This window comes from Fimicolochytrium jonesii, assembly GCF_025526975.1.
Source record: "Fimicolochytrium jonesii strain JEL569 chromosome Unknown EV422scaffold_27, whole genome shotgun sequence".
NCBI classification, from domain to species: domain Eukaryota; kingdom Fungi; phylum Chytridiomycota; class Chytridiomycetes; order Spizellomycetales; family Powellomycetaceae; genus Fimicolochytrium; species Fimicolochytrium jonesii.
This window is the reverse complement of record NW_026515694.1, coordinates 157,417-177,857: the sequence shown is the minus strand read 5'-3', so window position 1 is coordinate 177,857 and position 20,441 is coordinate 157,417. Positions and strand designations below refer to the sequence as shown.

The 20,441-nt window shown below is 55.6% G+C and overlaps 4 protein-coding genes across 4 annotated transcripts; 3 read left to right on the top strand and 1 right to left on the bottom strand.

The window, feature by feature from the left end:
* Window positions 1-1,592: 1,592 nt before the first annotated feature.
* EV422DRAFT_508866 (uncharacterized protein) lies at window positions 1,593-6,128 on the top strand (the record flags this gene model as incomplete). The annotated part of the gene is made up of 10 exons (XM_053068795.1): window positions 1,593-2,042; window positions 2,070-2,135; window positions 2,200-2,367; window positions 2,651-2,917; window positions 2,975-3,441; window positions 3,771-4,674; window positions 4,735-4,905; window positions 5,004-5,342; window positions 5,405-5,875; window positions 5,949-6,128. 10 exons carry the CDS (start codon window positions 1,593-1,595, stop codon window positions 6,126-6,128), a joined length of 3,483 nt encoding a protein of 1,160 aa, XP_052922505.1.
* Window positions 6,129-6,641: 513 nt separating this feature from the next.
* Window positions 6,642-10,502, top strand: EV422DRAFT_541045 (armadillo-type protein). Its single transcript, XM_053071179.1, has 8 exons — window positions 6,642-6,922; window positions 6,985-7,077; window positions 7,142-7,420; window positions 7,493-7,583; window positions 7,650-8,677; window positions 8,749-9,424; window positions 9,503-9,956; window positions 10,023-10,502. The coding sequence occupies exons 1-8, from the start codon at window positions 6,767-6,769 to the stop codon at window positions 10,126-10,128; spliced, it is 2,883 nt and encodes a 960-aa protein (XP_052922504.1). The 5' UTR covers window positions 6,642-6,766; the 3' UTR covers window positions 10,129-10,502.
* Window positions 10,503-10,742: 240 nt separating this feature from the next.
* On the top strand, window positions 10,743-16,904 carry EV422DRAFT_508864 (nucleoporin subcomplex protein binding to Pom34-domain-containing protein; the record flags this gene model as incomplete). Its single annotated transcript, XM_053068794.1, has 2 exons — window positions 10,743-10,819; window positions 10,895-16,904. The coding sequence occupies 2 exons, from the start codon at window positions 10,743-10,745 to the stop codon at window positions 16,902-16,904; spliced, it is 6,087 nt and encodes a 2,028-aa protein (XP_052922503.1).
* A 328-nt stretch (window positions 16,905-17,232) lies between these two features.
* Window positions 17,233-19,846, bottom strand: EV422DRAFT_500019 (glycosyltransferase family 20-domain-containing protein; the record flags this gene model as incomplete). Its single annotated transcript, XM_053068116.1, has 9 exons — window positions 17,233-17,496; window positions 17,566-17,659; window positions 17,725-17,931; window positions 18,010-18,767; window positions 18,838-19,000; window positions 19,071-19,272; window positions 19,333-19,458; window positions 19,522-19,665; window positions 19,729-19,846. 9 exons carry the CDS (start codon window positions 19,844-19,846, stop codon window positions 17,233-17,235), a joined length of 2,076 nt encoding a protein of 691 aa, XP_052922502.1.
* Window positions 19,847-20,441: the final 595 nt, after the last annotated feature.

The following is a 20,441-nucleotide window of genomic DNA, read 5'->3' as shown; positions in this document are numbered from 1 at the left end:
GTGAGGCGTGCAAGCTCCTCTTCGGTTGGGTACTCTTCAAACGTCGCGTACTTTGTAAATTGACGGACATGACAATAATAGTGTCGCTGCTGCGCTCTCCGGAGATGCCGTTGCACTTGCTTCAAACCAAGCCTTTCATTGACGTAGCGCAGAAACATTTGCATGAAATGCTCTTGTACGTTAACTTTGAGGTTTGTGAAGATGCTCATAGCCGTGTACGCTGCGGTCTGTTGGCAATATCGCATGCGGATGGGGGCGAATCCGTGAACATCACAGTACTCTTGACCCCGTGGACGCAACTCTTGCGCGATGACTGGATTGCCGTTGTAGCCTGGATTGTGGAGCAGCTCCAACATCACACTGATGTGCTTGTTGGTGATGTCTGGGAAATCGCGTAGAGGATGATCAGCTGCGGTGGGCAGACGTAGTAGTCAGGACATTGTTATGGGAAATATTATGGGAAATATACAGTGTGCCTCAAAAACTCACCAAGGTAGTACTTGAGAAAGAAGGTGGTGTGGCGCGCAAGGACGTGAACATTGCCGATGAACGTTGTCAGGCGCTCCCTTTGAGCTTGATTTTGATTATGGAAGACTCGGTGAAGGGAAACCTTGGTGCCAGCATGTGTTTGCGGGCGGGGTCGTTGAACTGGTGGTGGTGGCGGGGGTTCAAGCACCAGGGACCCACCCGGTGTGCTGGGAAAACGGAAAGGGATGGGCGCGGGGAGGTTTGGTGGGCGCTGCAGACCCCTGTCCACGGGTGAAAGCCCTCGCTGCTGCTGGTGCTGTTGCCCGTCTTCATCGCCGGAGCTCTTGCCAACCATGTCTGCAATTGCTTGGGGCAAGTGGCGCTGGACAGAACGTGGGAAATCGAATTGCAGGGGTTGCATTGGTGTCTGCACAGCGGTTGGCGGATTTATGGGCAGCCGCGGGGTAACCGGAGCAACCTTCCTCCTCTTCCGCCGTGGTGTGGTTGCTCCCGTAAAGAAGCCACCCCGCCGGTGCCCCTGGAGCGCCTGGTGTGATGACATGATGGCCGTGCTGTGCCGTGCTGTGCAGGCAGGTGGTGAGATCAAGGGGGCCGAGCAAGGGGCCTGGTCTCGAGGAGGATCCAGGACTCCCGTTACCTGCGAAGCGCTGAAGGCTTTCAGAGACTGGCTGGGGGTTTGCCTTGAATGTGCGAGGGTGCAAGTGTGCGCAATTGCGCGCAATTGTAAGAATGAGCTTGGTCTCGGCGGTCTGGAATTTGTCTGCTCACAACCATGTAGAAGGTAGAAGTCTGCAGACGCGGAGCCCTGGGGCACGGTGAGCAACACCCATGCCCGCGCTAACGTCACTTCACAGGCGTTAGCACCCACCCCGCGCTAACGTGGCTTCACAGGCGTTAGCACCCACCCCGCGCTAACGTGGCTTCACAGGCGTTAGCACCCACCCCACGCTAACTTGGCTTCACAGGCGTTAGCACCCACCCCGCGCTAACGTGGCTTTACAGGCGTTAGCCCCCACCCCGCGCTACCGTCACGAGTCCAGCGCTACTGTGTGTGCGTGTCATCGCGGCGCCCGCAGGACAGAGACACGCTGGGCGAGGTCAGGATGGGCAGCTCAGGCCTCCAGCCGCCGAAGTTTCACAGCGAGGTCCGGTCCATCACGTTCGCCCGCGCTACTGGAGCGAGCCCCTTGCCACATCGGACTCTTGCGCGCCAAACTCGCCTATTAATGGGGCCTTTCTGCACAGGCAAGGTCTACAAAATCTACGCAGGCAGGGCAGGCAAGGTCTACAAAATCTACGCACGAGGGGCCGCTGCTGCTGGGGGCGGCGCAGCTATTCATCTGGGAGGCCGTATTTCCGGATGGCCGCGGCCGTCACCAGGGGCAGCGTCACAACAGCCGTGTGGCGACTGCCGCCGGACGTGTCAAGCACCGCCGTTCCGTGGAGCTTGTCAGACATCCACGTCCACATGCAGTCGGGCTGCAGCACCAAGTAGAAGCCTTGCTCTGGCAGCGCAAATATCCACTCGCCGACGACGGTTGGCGGAGCGCGACGTAGCCTGCCACCCATTGCGTGCATAGCTTGCGGGCCTGAAGCTCCTCCGGAAGCTCCTCCTTGGGGGTCAGCTTCCATATGGCGTGGCCTGGGTGCGGGTTCAGCTCGCCGGCTACCCCGTCGTCTGACGGGTTGGAGTGAACGACCACTTGATAGTTGGTCGTGGCAAACAGCGGGGGGGAGCTCATCGGACTGTGGCCCGTACACCTCTGGCATGGACATCATCGGGTAGGCCGCCGCGGTGGGGTTGGGTTTGGTGAGCTCCCGCAGCAATCACTTGGTGAACGCCTTTCCCCTGGCGACGCGAAACTTCTTTGCCGAAATGTCAGCCCCTCCTTTCATTGAATAGTGCAACGTCCCCCAGGCATATCCCGAGGGCTTGACGCCACGACGAAGCCCCGTGGCGTGCATTGTGCCCCTTGAAGCCTTCCATCGAACCAGAGCCGGCCGGGATCCACAGGACTCAACGATGAGCCCCAGCCGCAGGTCATGTTCGCGACGACCCGCGCTATTGTATGAGATTGTGGCCACAAGGGCGCCGTGCTCGTCGCGGATGTAGATGTCGGCCCCCCCCCCCCCGGGGTTCAATTCGCTCAAGCCCATCCAGGCCCCTCGGCTTCGTCGGTCTCTTCCCAAACCCCGCATAGACAATCTTGCCCTCCCAGCCATCGCACGAGGCGGGCGTTGGCACCACGATGTGAACAGCCGGGCGGCTAGCGGAGGGCCGGGGGTCGACCGAGAAGTCGGCCGCAGTAAGACCGCCATCGGTGATCGCGGCGATGATGTCGGACTGGCGCCCAATGTGGTGCTTGGCGCGCTTCTTGTGGTGACGGGACCGCGTTGGCCTATTGATCCACCAGCCCCAAAGGGTGAAGTTGTCTTGCTTGATCTTCCTTGAAAAAAGGCCAATGGCCTTGCCCTTGTCTTCTAGGCTAGCATCCCGGGCGGCAAGGCCGGCGTCTACCAGCAGCGGATACAAAAAGGCCACCGTGTTGCCGAAGATAGCTGTGGCGCAGCCCTCCCCCATGCCCATCAGAAGAGCCTCGACCGCGGTGGGTGCAACGGGGGGCGTGGCCTGTGGCGTGGTGGAGGGGAAGGGGAGGGGGAAGGTGTTAGCGGCCCAGCCCTCGCGATCGCAATCACCGACGCGGCACAGCAGCATGCCCAGGCAGCGCATCCCATACCGGTCGACCCCCCCCGCAAGCGGCGGTTGTGCTCGAGATCAGCGCACTGCAGCATGCCCAGACAGCGCACCCCATGCTGGTCGACCTCCCGCAAGCGGCGGCCGTGCTCAGCATGGGCTGCGAGCCCAGGCGGTCAACACCCGGCAGAGACGCCCACGGCTACACAGCGGCCACTCACCTCATCAGCGCTGAGCATTCTCAGAGCGTGCTCTGTGTGAGTTGCCGGGCTTGAGCTGGAAGGAGGTAGGCGCTGGCCGGGGGGCTGTCGTCCGCTGCAAGCGCTTGACGTTTCGTGTAGCAGTGTGGTCTTGGAGATGCGGCGATCATCACAGCAGCAGTGTGGACATGTAACCGGCATGCCACAGCTGGGCCGCGACTGCGCCACCTCCAGCGGATTGGCTAAGCAGCTAAGTGCGGCCAGCTCTTGGAAGACGGAGATACACCCACCCCCACACACACACCCACACACACTCACACACACACGCACACACACTCACACACACACGCACACCCACACACCCACACAAAGATGGGGACTCGCAGCCAAGCGGCGGCAAAGGCGCCCGGCCCTAGCCGGTCAAACATGGAAGCGGCCGGCGAGGTCCGCGCGCTGACAAACCCCCTCCTTGTCATGGGCTGGCCGCCATACTCGCCGTATGGCCGCACCTTTGGCAAGACGGCAAGCAAGGAGGAAGTGGCAAGCTTCTCGCTGTACTGGGACTGCATTCAGCTCTGTTGGCGCGAGGACGTGAGCATCGACGATCTTTTCGCGGAAGAAAGGCCCGGGGACCCGCTGGCATCTGTGCCCGGCGTGACCAAGAACGGCTGGGAGGGGCCAGGGCCCACGGCTGCTCAGATCGAGGCGCTTTCTGGCTCCCCAGTCAGCGGGGTCGGCGAGGGGGCATCGGGGAAGGTGGCCATGGAGGCGGCGGAAGGGATGGGGGAGGAGGTGGGAGAGAAGACGGCGGAGAAGGCGGCGGAGAAGGCGCCGGGGGCGGCTGAGGCTGGGAAGCGCAAGCGCGCAGAGGAGGGGGAGCCGGAGCAAGCGCCCCCCGAGAAGAGGGCCAAGCCCACTGCAGCCGCGGAGGAGGAGGGGTCGGAGGAGGAGGGGTCGGACAAGGAGGGATCGGACAGGGATAGGAATTGGGTGGAGGATATGGCCACGCTATCTCTTCGCCTGACCCAGGCCTGCCAAATGGCGGACTATCACGGAGGGTTCAAGGGGAGGTACGAAGCCACAGGCGGCCCCGAGGCCTCAAAGCTGCTCGATGAAACCATGCACCTATTCAGAAAGCTCGCGCGCTCAGAGGCCAATGGCGGGAAAGGGGGCAAGAAGGCGATCAGGCAAAACATGGCAACTTTGGGGAAGGCAGCGGACCGCATATGGGAAGGCTACAGGGGCGTCGCAGACGACACTTACGCAAGCATGCAGGAAGCGGCAAAGCAGGTATGAGTTGGGTGAGTGGACGTTGCCGCGGTGCTGCGCTAACGCGGGGTATCTGCGCAGGGGAGACGAGAGGCGAAACAACGGGCACCCAAACCCAAGCTGGCCGCACCAAAACTGGCCAAAGGGGAGGAGTACTTGCTTGACAACACCAAGGCGCGCGAGCACTGGCAGGTGGCGCCCCTGACGAGCATCGGATTCAATGCAAAGGGTGTCCCAAAGTCATGGGCGGAGGTGGAGAGGGGAGAGGGCCTGCCGAAGCCGCCTCAGTGGTGCCCTATGCGCGCGCTACCGGCCACGGCGAGATGCCCGGCTTCTGGATGCCGCTACAGGCTGTGATGGATGAGTGCGCACGCCTGGCCCAGTATGGCGACGTTGGCCCCTTCACTCTGCCGCCGACCGTGCTTGGCCTCTACCCAAACCTGAAGGAGGCGGGGAGCGGGTGGATGGGCGCGCCCGACATGGCCAGCCTAGTGGGGAACATGGGCGGCAGGCCGAAGAGCGCAAGCAATTGGCTGTCGCTGACAACAATATACACGTACGTCGACACCCTGGCAAAGTCGGCGGCCGTGACCCGGAGGGAGACAGGGCAACCCCTACGACGCATGTGGATGGCCGGCGAGGCGCTGCTGATCGGGGAGGGGTGTTTGGCTCCCGCATACAGTCACCCGGTAAGTGCTGTACATTCTCGCGGCACTGCTGCACATCCCGCGCTAACGAGCCCCCTCCACAGTTGCCAGCAGAACACGACGTCGCCCACTTCATCCTCCACAGAAACCGCAACCATTTCGCCTCGTACTGGTATGACCGGACAGATGGCCGGCATTACTTTTATGACTCCATGTTCGGCAAGCGATCGGGGAACATGAACGCGGCCGTATGGACCGAAGACATTTGCTGGCGCATCGTGTGCAGGGTGCGGTACATGATCCACTGTGGGTTCATGCTGGCAGGTGGGCCCACGTCCCCCCCCATCTATGTGTCGCACCCCCGACAGCAGGACATGGACTCCTGCGGGGTTCTGTCGTGCTGCATGGCCAGCTGGATTATTCACGGCACAGTGGGGGAGGGCGATGCAAAGGGGGCGCTTGTGCTCCCGGCCACGTATTCCACCAGTCAGGTCAACGTTGCGCGCTGGACCATCATGTGGACCATTCTGCACGGGAAAGCATCAAACATCACGGCCGTGGGCAAGGATCAAGGGGTAAGATCGCGTGCGCCTGTTGCTGATGGATGGCAAATGCTAAACCCCCCCCCCCCCCCACCCCTGCTGACAGGGCACGGAAGGCTGGGCGGCCCCTCTGGGCGACGTGGCCAGCTGGGTGGCTGGTGGACGGAAACCACCGGCGGCCACAAGTGCAGCGACCCGCGCGGCAGAGTCGAAAACCACAGAAGCCGTGGCAGGGAGCGCTGGCGGCAGGGAGCCGTCGGTCAAAGCGGTCGGCGGTGATGGTTGAGAGCTTGCCGTCCGTCGAGGAAAGAAGAGGGAGAGGGATCCGTTGGCTGAGGCGGTGAGCGCAAAGAGGGTGTAGGGGGGAAAGGGCGGCTGGGCAATAGCGCGACATATCCCGCGCTATCGCGGCCACCATATTTAATACGGCGCTGCTGAGTCACCCACAGATGAGCCACATTGATTTGTATGAAACGATTAATGAAGCTATTCTGAAACGATAGCTTGACGCCGCGAGATTCTTACTATGTGGCAGATTTGTGATGCTGTAAACGCTGTATTCTAAATTGAATCGAGACCCTAACCCTAACCCTAACCCTAACCCTACTTTGTAAACGTTGTATTCTCAATTGAATCAGGACTCTAACCCTAACCCTAACCCTAAGTTGAATCAAGAAGTTCAGAGGGTCCTAGAGAGCGTTCGAGAGAGCGTTCCATCACATGGGTTTCATCACGTGAGCGTTGCGCAGGCTTTAATAAATCTGATGGGCGGTCTGCAACTCGCTCGGACTTTCAGCCCCGACAGACAGGGACCACGACTGCTACCGCCACCGCCAGCACTCATACCAACGCTACATTATTCTTACATGTACCGAAGGTCTCCCCGCGGACTCTGAGCGCATACGACCCCTCGCCTGCTTATCAATGACCATTTCGTCTCCTTTCGTTGGTCAAAACACAATGTCGTCGAACGTTTCTCTCGAAGAAGTCCTTCGTGTCCTTCAAGTGCTCTTCGACCCAAGCGGCAGCGGCGACAGCAAAACGGAGGCCAACAAGTGGTTGGAGAGCTTTCAGAAGCTGGTGAGATCCTGCTTGCAACAATTGCTCTCGACGTGGTACTTGAAGTCTCAACGTTGTCTCAGCCCTCAGCTTGGGCAATCTCAGATCAGCTCCTCCAATCGCAAACCCTGCCCCCAGAAGTGCGCCTATTTGCCGCACAGACTCTCCGTCAAAAGGTGGGTGCTGTACAGCTGCTCATATCGATAACGTCAATACTTAATAGTGCTACCGCGATGGCAGATAGAATTTGACTTCACACAACTTGAGCAACCCATACAAGAGTCCTTGCGGGACTCCTTGCTGCATACACTTCACCGCAACCGACTAGGGTCCAAGCCTCTGGTCACGCAGTTATGTCTGTCCTTAGCGGATGTGGCGATGCAGATGTTCAGCTGGGAGGATCCAGTCAAGCAAATGATCCAGACGTTTGGCAAGGACGTGGAGATGGTTGGACCATTGCTCGAGTTCCTGGCGTCATTAGCAGAGGAGTTCACATACAACAACAGGATCCAAATGGATGTGGGTAGATGGATTTTGGATTTCGGGGCTCGTGCGCCGTCACTTTCTTTGCTGACAAAATGCCAAACATAGAATGATGAGATCCACGGTCGAGCGGATAAGATATTACGAGGAAATGCGAGGGAGGTCCTCAATCTACTGTTGTTCTTTCACGCAAACGCAGGTAGGCATCCCATCTGTGCTCCGACGTACATAGGTCATTCCACTCACGTCATCCGGATGGTTAAAGGCGGCAACACTGCACTGCGCCGTCACATTCTGGATTGTCTTTTGAGATGGCTGCGGTCTGGCGACATTGAAGTCGCGTTCCTAACGTCCACGCCCCTTATTGGCGTGGCGTTCGATGCGGTCAATGATGAAGATCTTTTCGAAACAGCGACAGATTTGATTTGTGAGATATGTCGTCGAACGCGGCCGTCGAAGAAGGACAGACCTTACGAGGTCATCAACGAAATATACCCGATGCTTCTACCACTACGAACAAAACTGGAAGAGGAGAAGGACAATCCGGATGTGGTCAGAGATTTATGCCGAGTTTTCACGAATGCAGCGGAGGCATGGCCAGATCTGATCGTGGCGAACTACGAGAAGTTTGTCGATGTGATCGAGGGCTTGCTCGAATGTGCGACCTCCGAAGATCTGGATATCGTTAAAATCACTTTTCGTTTCTGGGAGTCCCTGAAACTGGAAGTTCTCTTGGAAGTAAACGCAGCTTCACTGCCAAAGTTCCACCAAGTCTATCAGAGGCTCATCGACATCATCATCCAGCATTTGCACTACCCAGAGGACCTGCAAGGTTGGAGCGCCGAGGAGCGGGACGAGTTCCGTGACTTCCGTCATGAAATGGGAGACGTGCTGAAGGACTGTGTGCAAGTTCTCGGTGCTGAAGATGCCCTCGCTAGGCCATATGCGATGCTGTGCGCGCTTCTCGACGCGCGGAACAATGGCGAGTTTGATCCTTCCGTTCAATGGCAACGGATTGAGGCGCCGCTGTTTGCCTTCCGTGCCATGTGCAGGGAGGTTCGAACCGAGGTTTCCGTGCTCCCGAAGCTGATGGAGATGATACCGCATCTACCCGACCAACCGAAGATCAGATATGCAACGATCCTGGTGATTGGACGATACGCGGACTGGACCAGTAAACATCCGGAGTTCATTTCGTACCAGCTGAACTTTGTGTTCAAAGGGTTCGCGGATCCGGAATGCACGGCGGCAGCCTCGCAAACGTTAAAGTTCCTAGGAGAAGCGTGTGCACCAGTAAGTGCTTCACTGAGCGCTAATTCGCATTTTCCGAGAATCGGGGTCTCATAAACCTTTAAATCTCCCAGCATCTAGTAAACCACCTCGAGCAACTTCATCAGTTCTATTCCGGAGCTATTCAGACAATGAATCCTCATGACGCTCAGGACGTCACAGAGGCGATGGCATACATCCTTGCTGCTGTTCCTTTGAGCAATCTCGGCGTGGCGCTACAAACGTTCATCCACCCGATGGCTCAACAACTACATGCCATTGCAGCGAAGGGGAAGCCTGCAAGCGAAGCTGAAGAAGATGCAGCGGTGGCGGAGAGTGCTGCGGTTCTGCATCATCTGGGCACGATGCTCAGGTATAGCTGTCCGGATTACAGCGAATGGCCAGCAACTCAAGCACATCCCGCCATCCCCGTCATTCAAGAAATCTGGCCAGTTCTCGACAACACAATTACGCTACTTGGGCATGTCCCCGCTGTCTCCGAAAACTTCTGTCGCTGCTGCGCATACCTGATGATGTCGTACAAGTTTCACCTCTTCCCGGTTCTCTCCCCAATGATGGCCAAGATTGTCGAGATGTTCAACAAGACAGGCTTCCCCAGCTATTTGTGGGCGTCATGGCGGTGTGCGAGGGAATATGGAAGCGATGATACCGAGGAAGGCAAAGTGGTTTTCGAGATTGTGGAGACTTTGACGAATTCGGTGTTTGTGATCTTGCAGAGCAAGGCGAATGAATTGGAGTCTATACCTGGAGGTGGGTCTCTGGAATCCGGGCTCTTGCGATGCATGTTCTCTCAGAGGAAGCCTGACCTTTTTTCCCTCGATTTCACAGTGATTGAAGACTACTTCAAGCTCGTCCGTGAACTCCTCGACCAGTGCCCCCTCCTCTTCTTCCAATCCCCCCTCCTCCCCTCGCTCTTCAACTGCGCCGGCGCCTGTCTTTCCATCGAGCAGCAAGACGCCCTGCATGCTGTTATCTCCTTCACTCGCGAGCTCATCCGCTCCGCCTCGCCAACCTCCCGGGCCCTCCCGACGCCCGTCGTCGACCCCATCGTGCAGCTGCTTAAAGCCAACTCGCAAGTGTTAGTGGGGAAGCTCTTCCATGGCTTGATTTACACGTTCCCCAAGGAGCGGGAACTGTATCTGGATATCGCGGTCATGCTGAGGTTCTTGGCGGAGGCGGTTCCGGATGAGAGTGCGAGGTCTGCGGAGGTGGTTGTCAGGCAGTTCCCTGATGCCCAGTTGAGTGCCAAAGACAAGGAGGAGTTTTTGGGCAAATATGTTAGGTATGTTCAGGCCGGACCTCGTCCCTTATATGATCTAAAAATGCGCTGACATTTGCCCCACTGCAGTGCCATCAACGACCATCGCGACGAGCGACGACTAGCCACGGTTCTTAGAGACTTCTCGGCCGGCTTCAGGAGACGAAATCTGATCAATGACCGTCCCAAAGCTTAAACTGGATATCCGAAGGCATCTTACACACCACTATTACACAAGTACAGGATAAAACGCTTGGGTGCAAGGGAAGGAAAGGGGTCCTCTATCTGCGATACGGCGGTTCGTTAATATCTCTTTTTCATACTTTTGGGTATTATCCTCCTTACGGCGAACGTACAAAAGGCGTGGTTTGCTCCCCGAAATCCTTCCCTGCTTTGTGCGATACTCTATGTATTTACGATCGACTACACTGATGTTAGGCACTTGTGAAGGGGCCGTCTACTCCTTCCTACTTCCATGCGAAAGACCGCATGCCTGTATCCCTAACCCTAACCGACTCCCGTCGCGTTGGGTCTGAGACTCTGAGCGTTAGAACTTCCCTGCGTGGAAAGCCAAACATGGATTCATGTGCACATGGACTGCCGACGGCGCTCTGTCTCTTATATATACGTATCCCGTATCCTGCTGCAACCCATTTTCAGCCGGCTTCAAAAAGAGGGCGTCACGTCGTGTCACTTAGACCCCAGTAAAACACGCCTCGCTACGGGGGATCCTTCCCGAAGATCGTCCTCGCCTCTCGCCCTGGTCAAAAAGTACATTCCACCGGCGCCGACCCCTGAGTCTATTTTGATATGGCGGCGCAGGCGCGACCAGGGAATATACCTTTTGCTGTCTCAGCAAAGACAGCGCCGCCCAAAGAGAAGATCAGGTAATGGCTTCAATTCGTTTGCGCCTTGGCCGTCCACAGTGCAATTGACTGATCTTAGGATGCGGCCTTTTACAGGACTTGGACTCGAAAAGGGTTATGGCAAGCGATCGAAAATGAGGGGGAGCGGAACTGTACCAGAGAGACGTTTGTGTACAACCTCAATTCGCATCGCGAAGCGCTTTTGGGGGGCATTGGGGGGTACAAGGCGCCCAACGAAGAGTCGGCACGGAAAGTCAGAGAGCGGGCAGAGAAACCAAAAGCAGACTTCCTCGCCAAAATGAGCACGCTCATGCATCTGGATGCAGTGCAGTGCGAGAGCATATTGGAAACATGCATCAAAGACGATCTGGAAGCTCCGGCGGTGAGGCGGCGGATAGATTGGTCGCAGATGAAACAGATCAATTACAACGATGAGATGCTCGTCGTAGCAATGCAACAGCAGTACCTGAATGAGAGGGAGGAGACCCTGCTTGCGCTTGTGGCGATAATACGGGCTGCAGACGACGAGGAACATCGGTTCTACGAAGATATCTTGACATTTGTCCAGGGGATGTTCCAGGACAGCGAAGCGGCTGGGGAGCGTCTCTTGAAACAGCTGGACATTGTTATTAGTGGCGAGATTCCGCCTCAAGTAGCGGCGGATCCTGAATGGGCGAGGACGTGGGCGAACCAGTTCGTTCGAGAACAACGAGTTCTTTTGCAGATCATCTTCTTGGTCTACTATAGCGTCGCGCCTTGCTCTTCAACGCTAGCTAGTCGGTTCCTTCGCTCGTTGATCGAAGATTTTGATTTTGGTCGGAGTCAGAGCAACGAATCTCTGCTTAATGAGGAGGCATCGGCCATCACCAAGCATATTTCCGATCTTTGCGTCATGGTTTCCATCGAGCTGATGCGCCTCAACGAGCTGATCGACGCCACCAATCTGGACACGGCACCTTTCGCCGACTCGCCGGATGCTATCAAACAGATTTACGGGGCCATCGAGCACAGCATTGTAGCGTCGCATGGGCGCAGTGACCCTATTGCCCCGGTCATGATGGCTTGGGGTGTCTTGATGCAGGCAGTTCATCCGTACTTGGAACAGTTCAACGACGGTCCACAGGCGGAGGTGTGCAAATTCATCGAGGAGAACGTCAACATTGGAGTACCATATTCGAGGACTCCACAGCTCCTGGTCCAGCAAGCGTATTTGGCTGGGCAAGCCATCCCGTACCTTATTGGCGCGCTGCGGGGCCCAATGGTGGTGGATGTTCATATTGCGCTAGGATATAAGAGCATCATCAAGGATATGCTGATGTTGCTTCTCGAGACGGTTGAGGATGCCTCGGCACTGCCAGATCGAGAAGTCTTCCTTCAGTGCTTGTCGTGTCTGTTTACAAACGAAGAGCAACTGGGGTTGGAATGGTGGGAGCACGACTATGGGATACCCGAGCGCCGATCACTGCTGGACACGGCGCGCAGAGCCTTTCCGATAGAGTTCAGCTCGCTTGTCCAACTCCTGAGCTCGACGATCAGTAGCTCACGGACAGCCGCGTACGTTTTTCGGTACTTCAAGAGTCTGCCAACGTTTGCAGACTTTTATCGACCGTACGATTATCAGGAGGATCCCTTCAGAGAAAATGAGAGTGGGAGTACGTTCTTTGCTTGGAATGGATACTCTCAGGGGATTGTGTATGGAGCGCGGGACCTCATTCTGGGGCCGCCAGAGCAGTGTGAAGGACAGCTGATCCATGACGATCCGAAGATCTTACTCCTTCGTTTCAATTACTCCGGCTGGCATCTTCTCTTCAGCATGATGGACTCCTTCCTCCATGGTGCTGGGTTGCTCACGGGATTGCAACCCTCGACATGCACGTCAGGCAAACCGGAACACATCGCAGACATTCTCAAGCTGCTCAACACCTTCCTCCAGCACGCGGACGAGACTCTACTCAGCGAGTTTATTGCACATGTCTCCATGTTCACAACGACTCTGGCAACCTGGGGTGAAAAGACAGCTGAGCATTTCGTTGGTCTTATTTGCCAAGTTCTCAATCGGGCATGCACGTTCGCTACTCCGCCAATCCAGCTCCTGACCTCGGCCATGACTTGTTTGTCCCTCCTCTTGCCATACTTCCCCGACGCAGTATGGAAACATTTGCGGATAGATGGGCTCTTTCCGCGGTACTCGGCCGCGATCCGATTGTCATCCGCCAACAGCTACATGGAAGAGGTGCTGTTACCAGCGGAAATCGCTGCGGGCTTATACCCGACGACCATGGCCTTTTTGGATTTAGTGTCGGCTTTGATCAAGGATGCGCAAACATTGCGACCACAAGCTGTTTCGCTCTCGCCTGCGGAACACGAACTGGAAGCCGAATTCTGGCGTGCTCAAGGCGATGCTCAGCTGCGAGAAGCGTTCGATGCGAAAGTAGGGGGTGTGGACAACCGCTTGCGCTTGGAGAAGAAGCTCATTGCGCATGCCCGGATTCGCGACTCCGCTGTGTTGAAGTCAGAAGTCCTCTTCTCGGCCGTAGTCTACATCCACAGCCAGCTGTTTCCGAAACATGGAGGATGGCGATACGTGCATCTTCAACACAAGTATCAGTTGGGCCTGAAGATTCTGCAGATCTTCAATCAGATCATGTTTGACTCGTCATGGGCACATGAAGAATCGCCATCACGGTCTGCGGCTCTGGTTGATTTCAGCGCAGTGCAGCAATACCTCGCCCGCGGTTACCTGGCTGACGGGAGCATGTACCAACTTGCGCCGCTCATTGATATCGTTTCCCTGGGTAACGACGTGCCGCTAAGGTTTTATCGTGAGCTTCGGATGCAGAGCGCTCGCACTTCGGAAGAATGTATCGAAAATGCTCTTCTGTTCGTGAAATCTTTGCTGAAGAGAAGAAAGCTTGGCGGGATGAACATTTCGCTTCTCGAACACGCGCTCTTGGACCGAACGGTTCAGACGAACGGCACGCAGAGCGATCCCGTGGAGTTGGTGCAGGTTCTTGGGCGTTACATCAGCTATCAGAATCACCGACCATTACCTCTCCTTGCTGCGGAAGTCCTCACACTCCTGTGCGCCGTAGCAGCTGACTGGCAGCCGGCTCAACCTTCGTTCGCCGGTTACCTCGGCCTTGATGCATATCACTTTGTGTCGTCGGTAATCAAAGGCCTAACGGATACTTCATCTTCGGCCAGCAGTTCCGAAGAACTTCAAACCGCATTATACAACCTAGTCACGATAGTCATTGCGACACAACCTGGACTCGGAGCTATGCTGCTGACCGGCGAAGCAGCACAACCGACCTTACCGTCATCGGTGGCCGAGTTATATGCATCCACCAGTAAACCGCCGTCAGGCAGTTCCCAGGACCTTCCCGAACTGTCCGTTCTCACCCCGGCACTCGCCCTGCTGACGAGATGGAAGAATGTTCTCGACGAAGCCCCCTCCACGCTACCTGCTGCGATGCGACTCATGGACGCGTTGTGGCAGAATGCCCCACAGTATATGGTCATGCTGGATAAGCTACGCGCCCGAGCAGAGTTTTGGTCGTCGCTCGACGAAGTGTTCAGTGACGATCCGCCCGAGCCCACGGAAGAGCCGCTCGTAGGACTGGAGCCTCGATCCTTATCCGAGGAGCACACGCAGCTTCGACGGTTCTGTTACGGGAAACTCGTGCGGACCTATGCGCTCCGCATCCTGGCCTTTGAGGTCTACTTCTCGAAAGGCATGCAAGGGAATTCTGCAGCCTTGAGGGCCGTCAAAACGGTATTCGAGAAACAAAATGCACAAGGCCAACTCGCGCTCTTTACCGATGACTCCACCTTACCTATCAAATCAGACCTACCGCTGGAAGTACTGGATCTGGTCGGCCATCTCAACATCCCGCTTTCGCTGCCAGCATATAAACTGCTGAACTGGTCGGATGATCTCGACGTTGACAGCCAGTTCGGCGATAATTACGTGTACGACTTGGAGCTTCTTCGTGCGAAAATGAGCGGGCATATCCAGTACAGGGCCGACGACGAAGAGCAAGAAACATATGCTGAATTCCTGTCCCGACTATGTGCACTGAACCATAACCGATCGATGACTGACGCCCATATCGCGCTTGTGAGGGCATGGAAGCAGTTCCTGAAGGTATACGCGACCATGTACCTGGCTGGCCCTGGTGAATCCAAGGGACGTACGGCGCCAACGGAGACGAAGCTGTCGGCGAATCAGATATATCAGCTGATCACAAGGTTAACGGAAACATTGGTGAACGACCACAGGACAGATGGGGCCGCCATTACTTACCGGACGGAAATCAGCAACCTACTGTTGTTCCTTGTTGCGGTCTGGGACGACCTAATAAAGGAACGCCCTCTGGACACAAACGCCAAAGAAGCGGCGGATATCGTGAAGCGTCTGCATCATTGTATGTCGGCGGAGACGTATATCTTGGGGCCGAGGGGAACGTTATCGGAATACCCTTTCCATGTCGAGCTATTGGCTGCCATCGGGGCTGGCCTGAGGACGTTGAGGGCAAACACCCAGGATGGGAAGACGAAGGTTGCACCAGAAATTCGGGAAACGATGCAATTGCTCCTTCCCGTCGTGAGCAAGGGCCTATCACTGTTGCTGAAAGGTCTCGGACCGGAGCAATATATTAAACAGCAACGCGAAGTCAATGTTACTCTCACATGCTTTACCGAGATAATGGGGTTTAGCGAGTATCTCGACCCAACCTCAGCCATCGCAACAATGGATCGCTATGAAGTGGTGCAGCTTCTTGTCGTAGTCCTGCAAAAAGCGGTTTCGGAGACCTTTGAGGAGTGGCCGATGTTCGCACACGACCTCCTGTTCGCCATGCTTGCCATCGCTGAAACCCCGCTGGGCGCTGAGCGCCTGGCCGCGGAAAACATCGTCGTTTACCTGTCCAACAATTCCATGACGCCTGCGTTGAATCAGGGCCTGATCTCACCGTACATCGACACGCAACGGCGCAATCCCTGGCACAAGGTATGGTGCGCCATGCTGTCCCTCTCCACCCGCGTTGTCCAGTTCCTGGGATACAATCCCACACTCGTAGAAGAAGCTACAGGCTTCATCAGGGTGTATCAGACCCAAATCACTAAAGCCATCGACGTCAGGGTGGATGGGAACATTCCGCTAGCGAGGATTGAGGAGATACTGAGGATCAGCGAACTGTTCTACACCCTGTGTTCATGGGCGAATCAGCCCGATGCGGAGCTTGACGCTATGGCAGGGAACAGCGGTGGGGCGGATTATGCAATCCTGGACGCTGTCATTGAGTTGGCTCTGCAAGTGCTCGGCTACTTTGCGTTCTTGTTAGACAACCCGTACGAGATGCACCACCGAATCGCTTCCGTCGGGACTGGCGTTGGGTTGGCCGGACTGGGGAGCGATTGGGATCTTTCAGCAGTCCTGCCATTGTCTCAACAACAACAAAAAGCTGCGACGAATCGCACGACCACCGCTGGCGAATCCGACTCCTCCCAACAAGGAATACCGTCCACGCAACTGTCCATCGACGCAACCCGCAGTCTCCTTCTCGTCGTGCGCAATTTTGTCGGCTACTTCCGCCTGTACCTCGATGCAGACCATCTACTCGTCACGAAAGAAGAGCAGGACTGGGATCGCAAGCATGTCTTTGAGGCCACCATGTCCGTGCACGGCGGGCAAGGGGCCACGATGGGAACCCTGTTTGGGCTCGTGCGACGGATGAACGCGTTACTGTCGAAGGACGGGTCGGGCGCCGCCGCTAGTGGGGAGTCCAACAACGGCGGGAGTGAGGTTGACAAGACCCTGCAAGACGCCGCGAACGCGCTCCCGCCGATCGAGCTCGTCCTCATCGGCGAGTCGGCGTTCACGCTGGCCATCACTGAGTTTGCATTGTACAAGCGGGCGGCTGAGACGGATGAGGTTTTGAAGGAGTTGAGGGGAGAGGCGGATGCTACGTTTAAGGCGACCGAGGCTGCATTACGGGGGTTGAGCGAACGTCAGGGTCGAGGAAGTGAGAAGGAAAAGAAGGATGCGGAGAAGGCATTGGCTTTCTGCAAGATTCTTGAGAAGTTTTGGGGCTCGGTGAAGTAGGGGCTTCGATAGGTGTAATTTACAAACATGAATTTAGTGAAGATCGAGGGAATATCGTCAGCATACAAAGCCTTTCCGCCGGAACACAAGAAAGGTTTCCGCCTTGAATAGATAGAGAAATAAGGATGCAATGATTGAAAATCCCAATGAACATCTAGGATATCTATATCAAATGGGAAGGTCGCGCACACAACCCAATTCCAAAGCATACCCAACAATTCAAATCCCTATCCTACATATACAAGTATGCAATCCCCGTATGCACATTATTCTCCTTCCGGTCTCCGTAAGATCTCTCGACAACTTCGACGAACGGTTATAAATAGAGTCAATTTGTTACTTTGGCGAGCTCAGCGAGAAGTCCGTTCAGTTCCGCGGGCGAAGGGACGTGCCATTGCGCGTGCGTCTTTTTGGTGGCGCTTCCGATCGTGCAGTTGTGTTGCACCTCGTCGGGGAGTTCGGTTTTGCGGACTTGCTTGAACATGTCTTCGTCGGTTCGGTCGTCTCCGGCGCAGAAGAGGAAGTCGATTCCGGGGGTTTGTTGGATGAGGCGTTTCACGATCTCGCCCTTGTTGATCGCGATGGGTCGAACCTGATCAAGATGACATGTGGGTCAGCTAAATGCTTTGGAAACATCAGATGATCCGGCTCTCATAGGCACCTCAAGGTTCTTTTTTCCGATCAGGATCTCAATTGGCAACTTCGACAGCACCGCATTTTCGAGGTGATTCTGACATTCGTTGGCTTGGAATAACCTGTCAAGAGCGGGATTGGCGTTCAATTCACTACCTTCCCTTAATTGAGAGACGATATGACATACCCATATTCTGGATCCGCCATACGGTAGTGCCACGTGATCGAGCACCGCTTGTGTTCCACGAAGGAGCCCTGGGTCCGTTCGGTGTAGTAGTCAAAGATCTCGCTGACCTCCTTCTTCCATCCGAAGTCGAGCTCTTCGGACAAGTTGATCCAATCTTCTGCTTTCCCGTCGGATGATGGGTATTTGAGGAAGCAACCGTGCTCAGCACTGCGCGATAGAGAGTGTGTCAAATGGACATGAGACAATACAACTGCAGGGTTCTCAAGCCCAAAACCCGTCCCTCACCTGAGCCCCAGTCCCTTCACTCCTCCCATCCAGTTCTCGAGACACTCCTGATCTCTGCCAGAGATGATAAAAACAACGTTCTTCGGATCATTGGCCAGAACCTGCATTGCCTTCAGCATTTCCGGCGGTGGGAGAGCAGCTCCAGGTGTTTTGACGATCGGCGTCAACGTTCCATCATAGTCAAACATCAGCAACCGCCTCTTTGCCTTCCTGTACCGCTCCACAACCAATGGAATGTCCAGAACCGGCGTCGTGCTTGTCATGGATGGCAGTTGCGAGGCCATTCGCAGTTCCTTGACGAAAGTGGCAGCCCAGAACGCGGCGGTGTTGCTCAGGACGTGGTCGAGCATTTGCTGGTGTTTGATCGCTTTCTCTTCCTTGGACAAGGTGAGGGCTTCGTTGATGGTATTTGCGACACCCTGATAGTCCCACGGGTTGACGAGAATGGCAGCGCTCAAAGATCCCGCTGTTCCGGTGAACTCGCTGAGGATCAAAGGACCCTTCTTCTCCCGCTGACATACGACGAACTCGTGCGATGTGGTGTTCATACCATCGCGTACAGCTGTGATCAACCCAAGATCGGCGATGCTCAGAAGCGCGTAGTAGTCGTCCTGTTCGAGGTGCTGATGGTAATGATGTACCGGGGCGAATTCCAGTGTGCCAAAACTGCCATTGATACGCGACACGAGTTCGGAGACCTTCGCCTCAAGTTTTGGTGAATCCCGTTCTGGTGGCGAAGTGACTTGAATGAGAACCACCTGAAGGAAATGTTCATCAAAGCTTAGCCATGGGAACGCAAGGATCCGAGAATACACTTCCAGGCCAAACCTTATTCTGCCATTCCGGAAACATGGTCAAAAAGCTTTGGAATGCATTCATCTTATGCTGTACCCCTTTGACGTGATCCAACTTGTCCCGCCCAATGATGATCTTCTTCCCGGCATACATCTCTTTGATGGAGGCCATCTTCTCCAAAACATTGGGAAGTTTTCTTCAGAGACAAAAGAGTGCTCGTGTGAGACATACGTTGGGGCTTTGCCTCAAAGGACCTATATAGTCACCTTCGTCTCTCCAGCTCCGTCGGATCGATGCCGATGGGGATAATGTGAATGGCGACCGACGATCCGTTGTAGTCCACGCCTATGGGTGTAGATTCCAGCCCCAAAACTCGCGTACAGCTGCTCAAGAAATGCCTTGCGTAGGAGTACGTTTGGAAGCCAATCATCGTGGATCCCAAAACGCCTTTTAAGATCTCTTTCCGCTCTGTGAGGTAAACGGGTGAGCTGGGGCGAGGATTGGAACGCGTTAAGGTGACAACCTTACTTGGAAGGCACCGGAAGAGCTCAGAGCTCGGGAAAGGAGTGTGCAGGAAGAAACCAATACACGCCTCCGGAATAGCAGCACGCAAAAGCGATGGCAGGAGTAGCAGGTGGTAATCGTGTATCCAAACTAGAAATCCGGTTAATCCAGTGACAATGGAAAGACCTGGTCAGGTAATTCCATTTTACTCACTGACATCCCCAGGTTGGTAAACTTTGACAATGGTTTTGGCAAAGTCTTCGTTGACGCTCTTGTAGTCTTCCCACAGCTTCGTGTCCTGTCGGTTCGAGTCCAGTGCGGCGTCCCAAAGCACATAATGCATAAGCGGCCAAAGGTCTTCCAACCAATTGTGCGGTTAGTAAGAGGATATTATGGAGAGACATGGATGAGGGTACGTACCTGTCTTGCAATACCCTTCGTAGTGTCCCGCCGCCTTCTTTTCATCGATGAGCACTGGAACGCACTTCATACCCTCCCAGAGCTCCTTGGTCAGGGAGTCCTGGAGCTCCTGGGTCATCGCGGTAGCGTCCATCGGATAGCAGTCATCATCATATGTATTCCCAGTCCAGCCAACGTGGACGACATCATCCTTCTTGAGCGAGGTAATTCCAGCATAGATCGCCGAGTGTCCACGACGCCGTTGGAACTTCCACTTCCCTCCAGGTACAGCGTCTCCAGGACCTTTGCAGAAGCCGTCTTGGCAAGCATTGCCGCCTTCTTGGAAAATTGGCAGATTGGGTGCCTGCTTGCTAGTGGGGCTACGCGACGGTGCTTTTACGCCGGTGGTCGTTGTCGCCGTCCATGGCAGGTGGTGCGTGACTACGATGATACGACCCGGGGCAGGTGCCCCGTTGGTCTCAGCTTTATGGCTCACCATGTTCCTAGACTTTAATGGAAGGTTGATGGGAATGGCTCGGATAGAGGAAGGTTGGAAAGCGCACTGCGACAGGATGATCTAAGGCCGCGAATGGAAGAAGCAGGCAAGTGTGAACACCTCTGAGTATCTATTGACGTGAAGAGCTAGCTCTATGGAAGCTGGCAGGCTGGAGTGTATTGGGGAAACCGCTGTGGAATGGAAACGATGGGAAACGAAGGAAGCGCTCTCGTCATGG

Excerpts from the sequence above, each read along its gene's own strand:
- EV422DRAFT_541045 (XM_053071179.1), top strand. The coding sequence starts at position 6,767 with ATGACCATTTCGTCTCCTTTCGTTGGTCAAAACACAATGTCGTCGAAC. Across the intron at positions 6,923-6,984 it reads TGGAGAGCTTTCAGAAGCTG|CCCTCAGCTTGGGCAATCTC; the intron begins GTGAGATCCTGC and ends ACGTTGTCTCAG. Across the intron at positions 9,425-9,502 it reads ATTGGAGTCTATACCTGGAG|TGATTGAAGACTACTTCAAG; the intron begins GTGGGTCTCTGG and ends TCGATTTCACAG.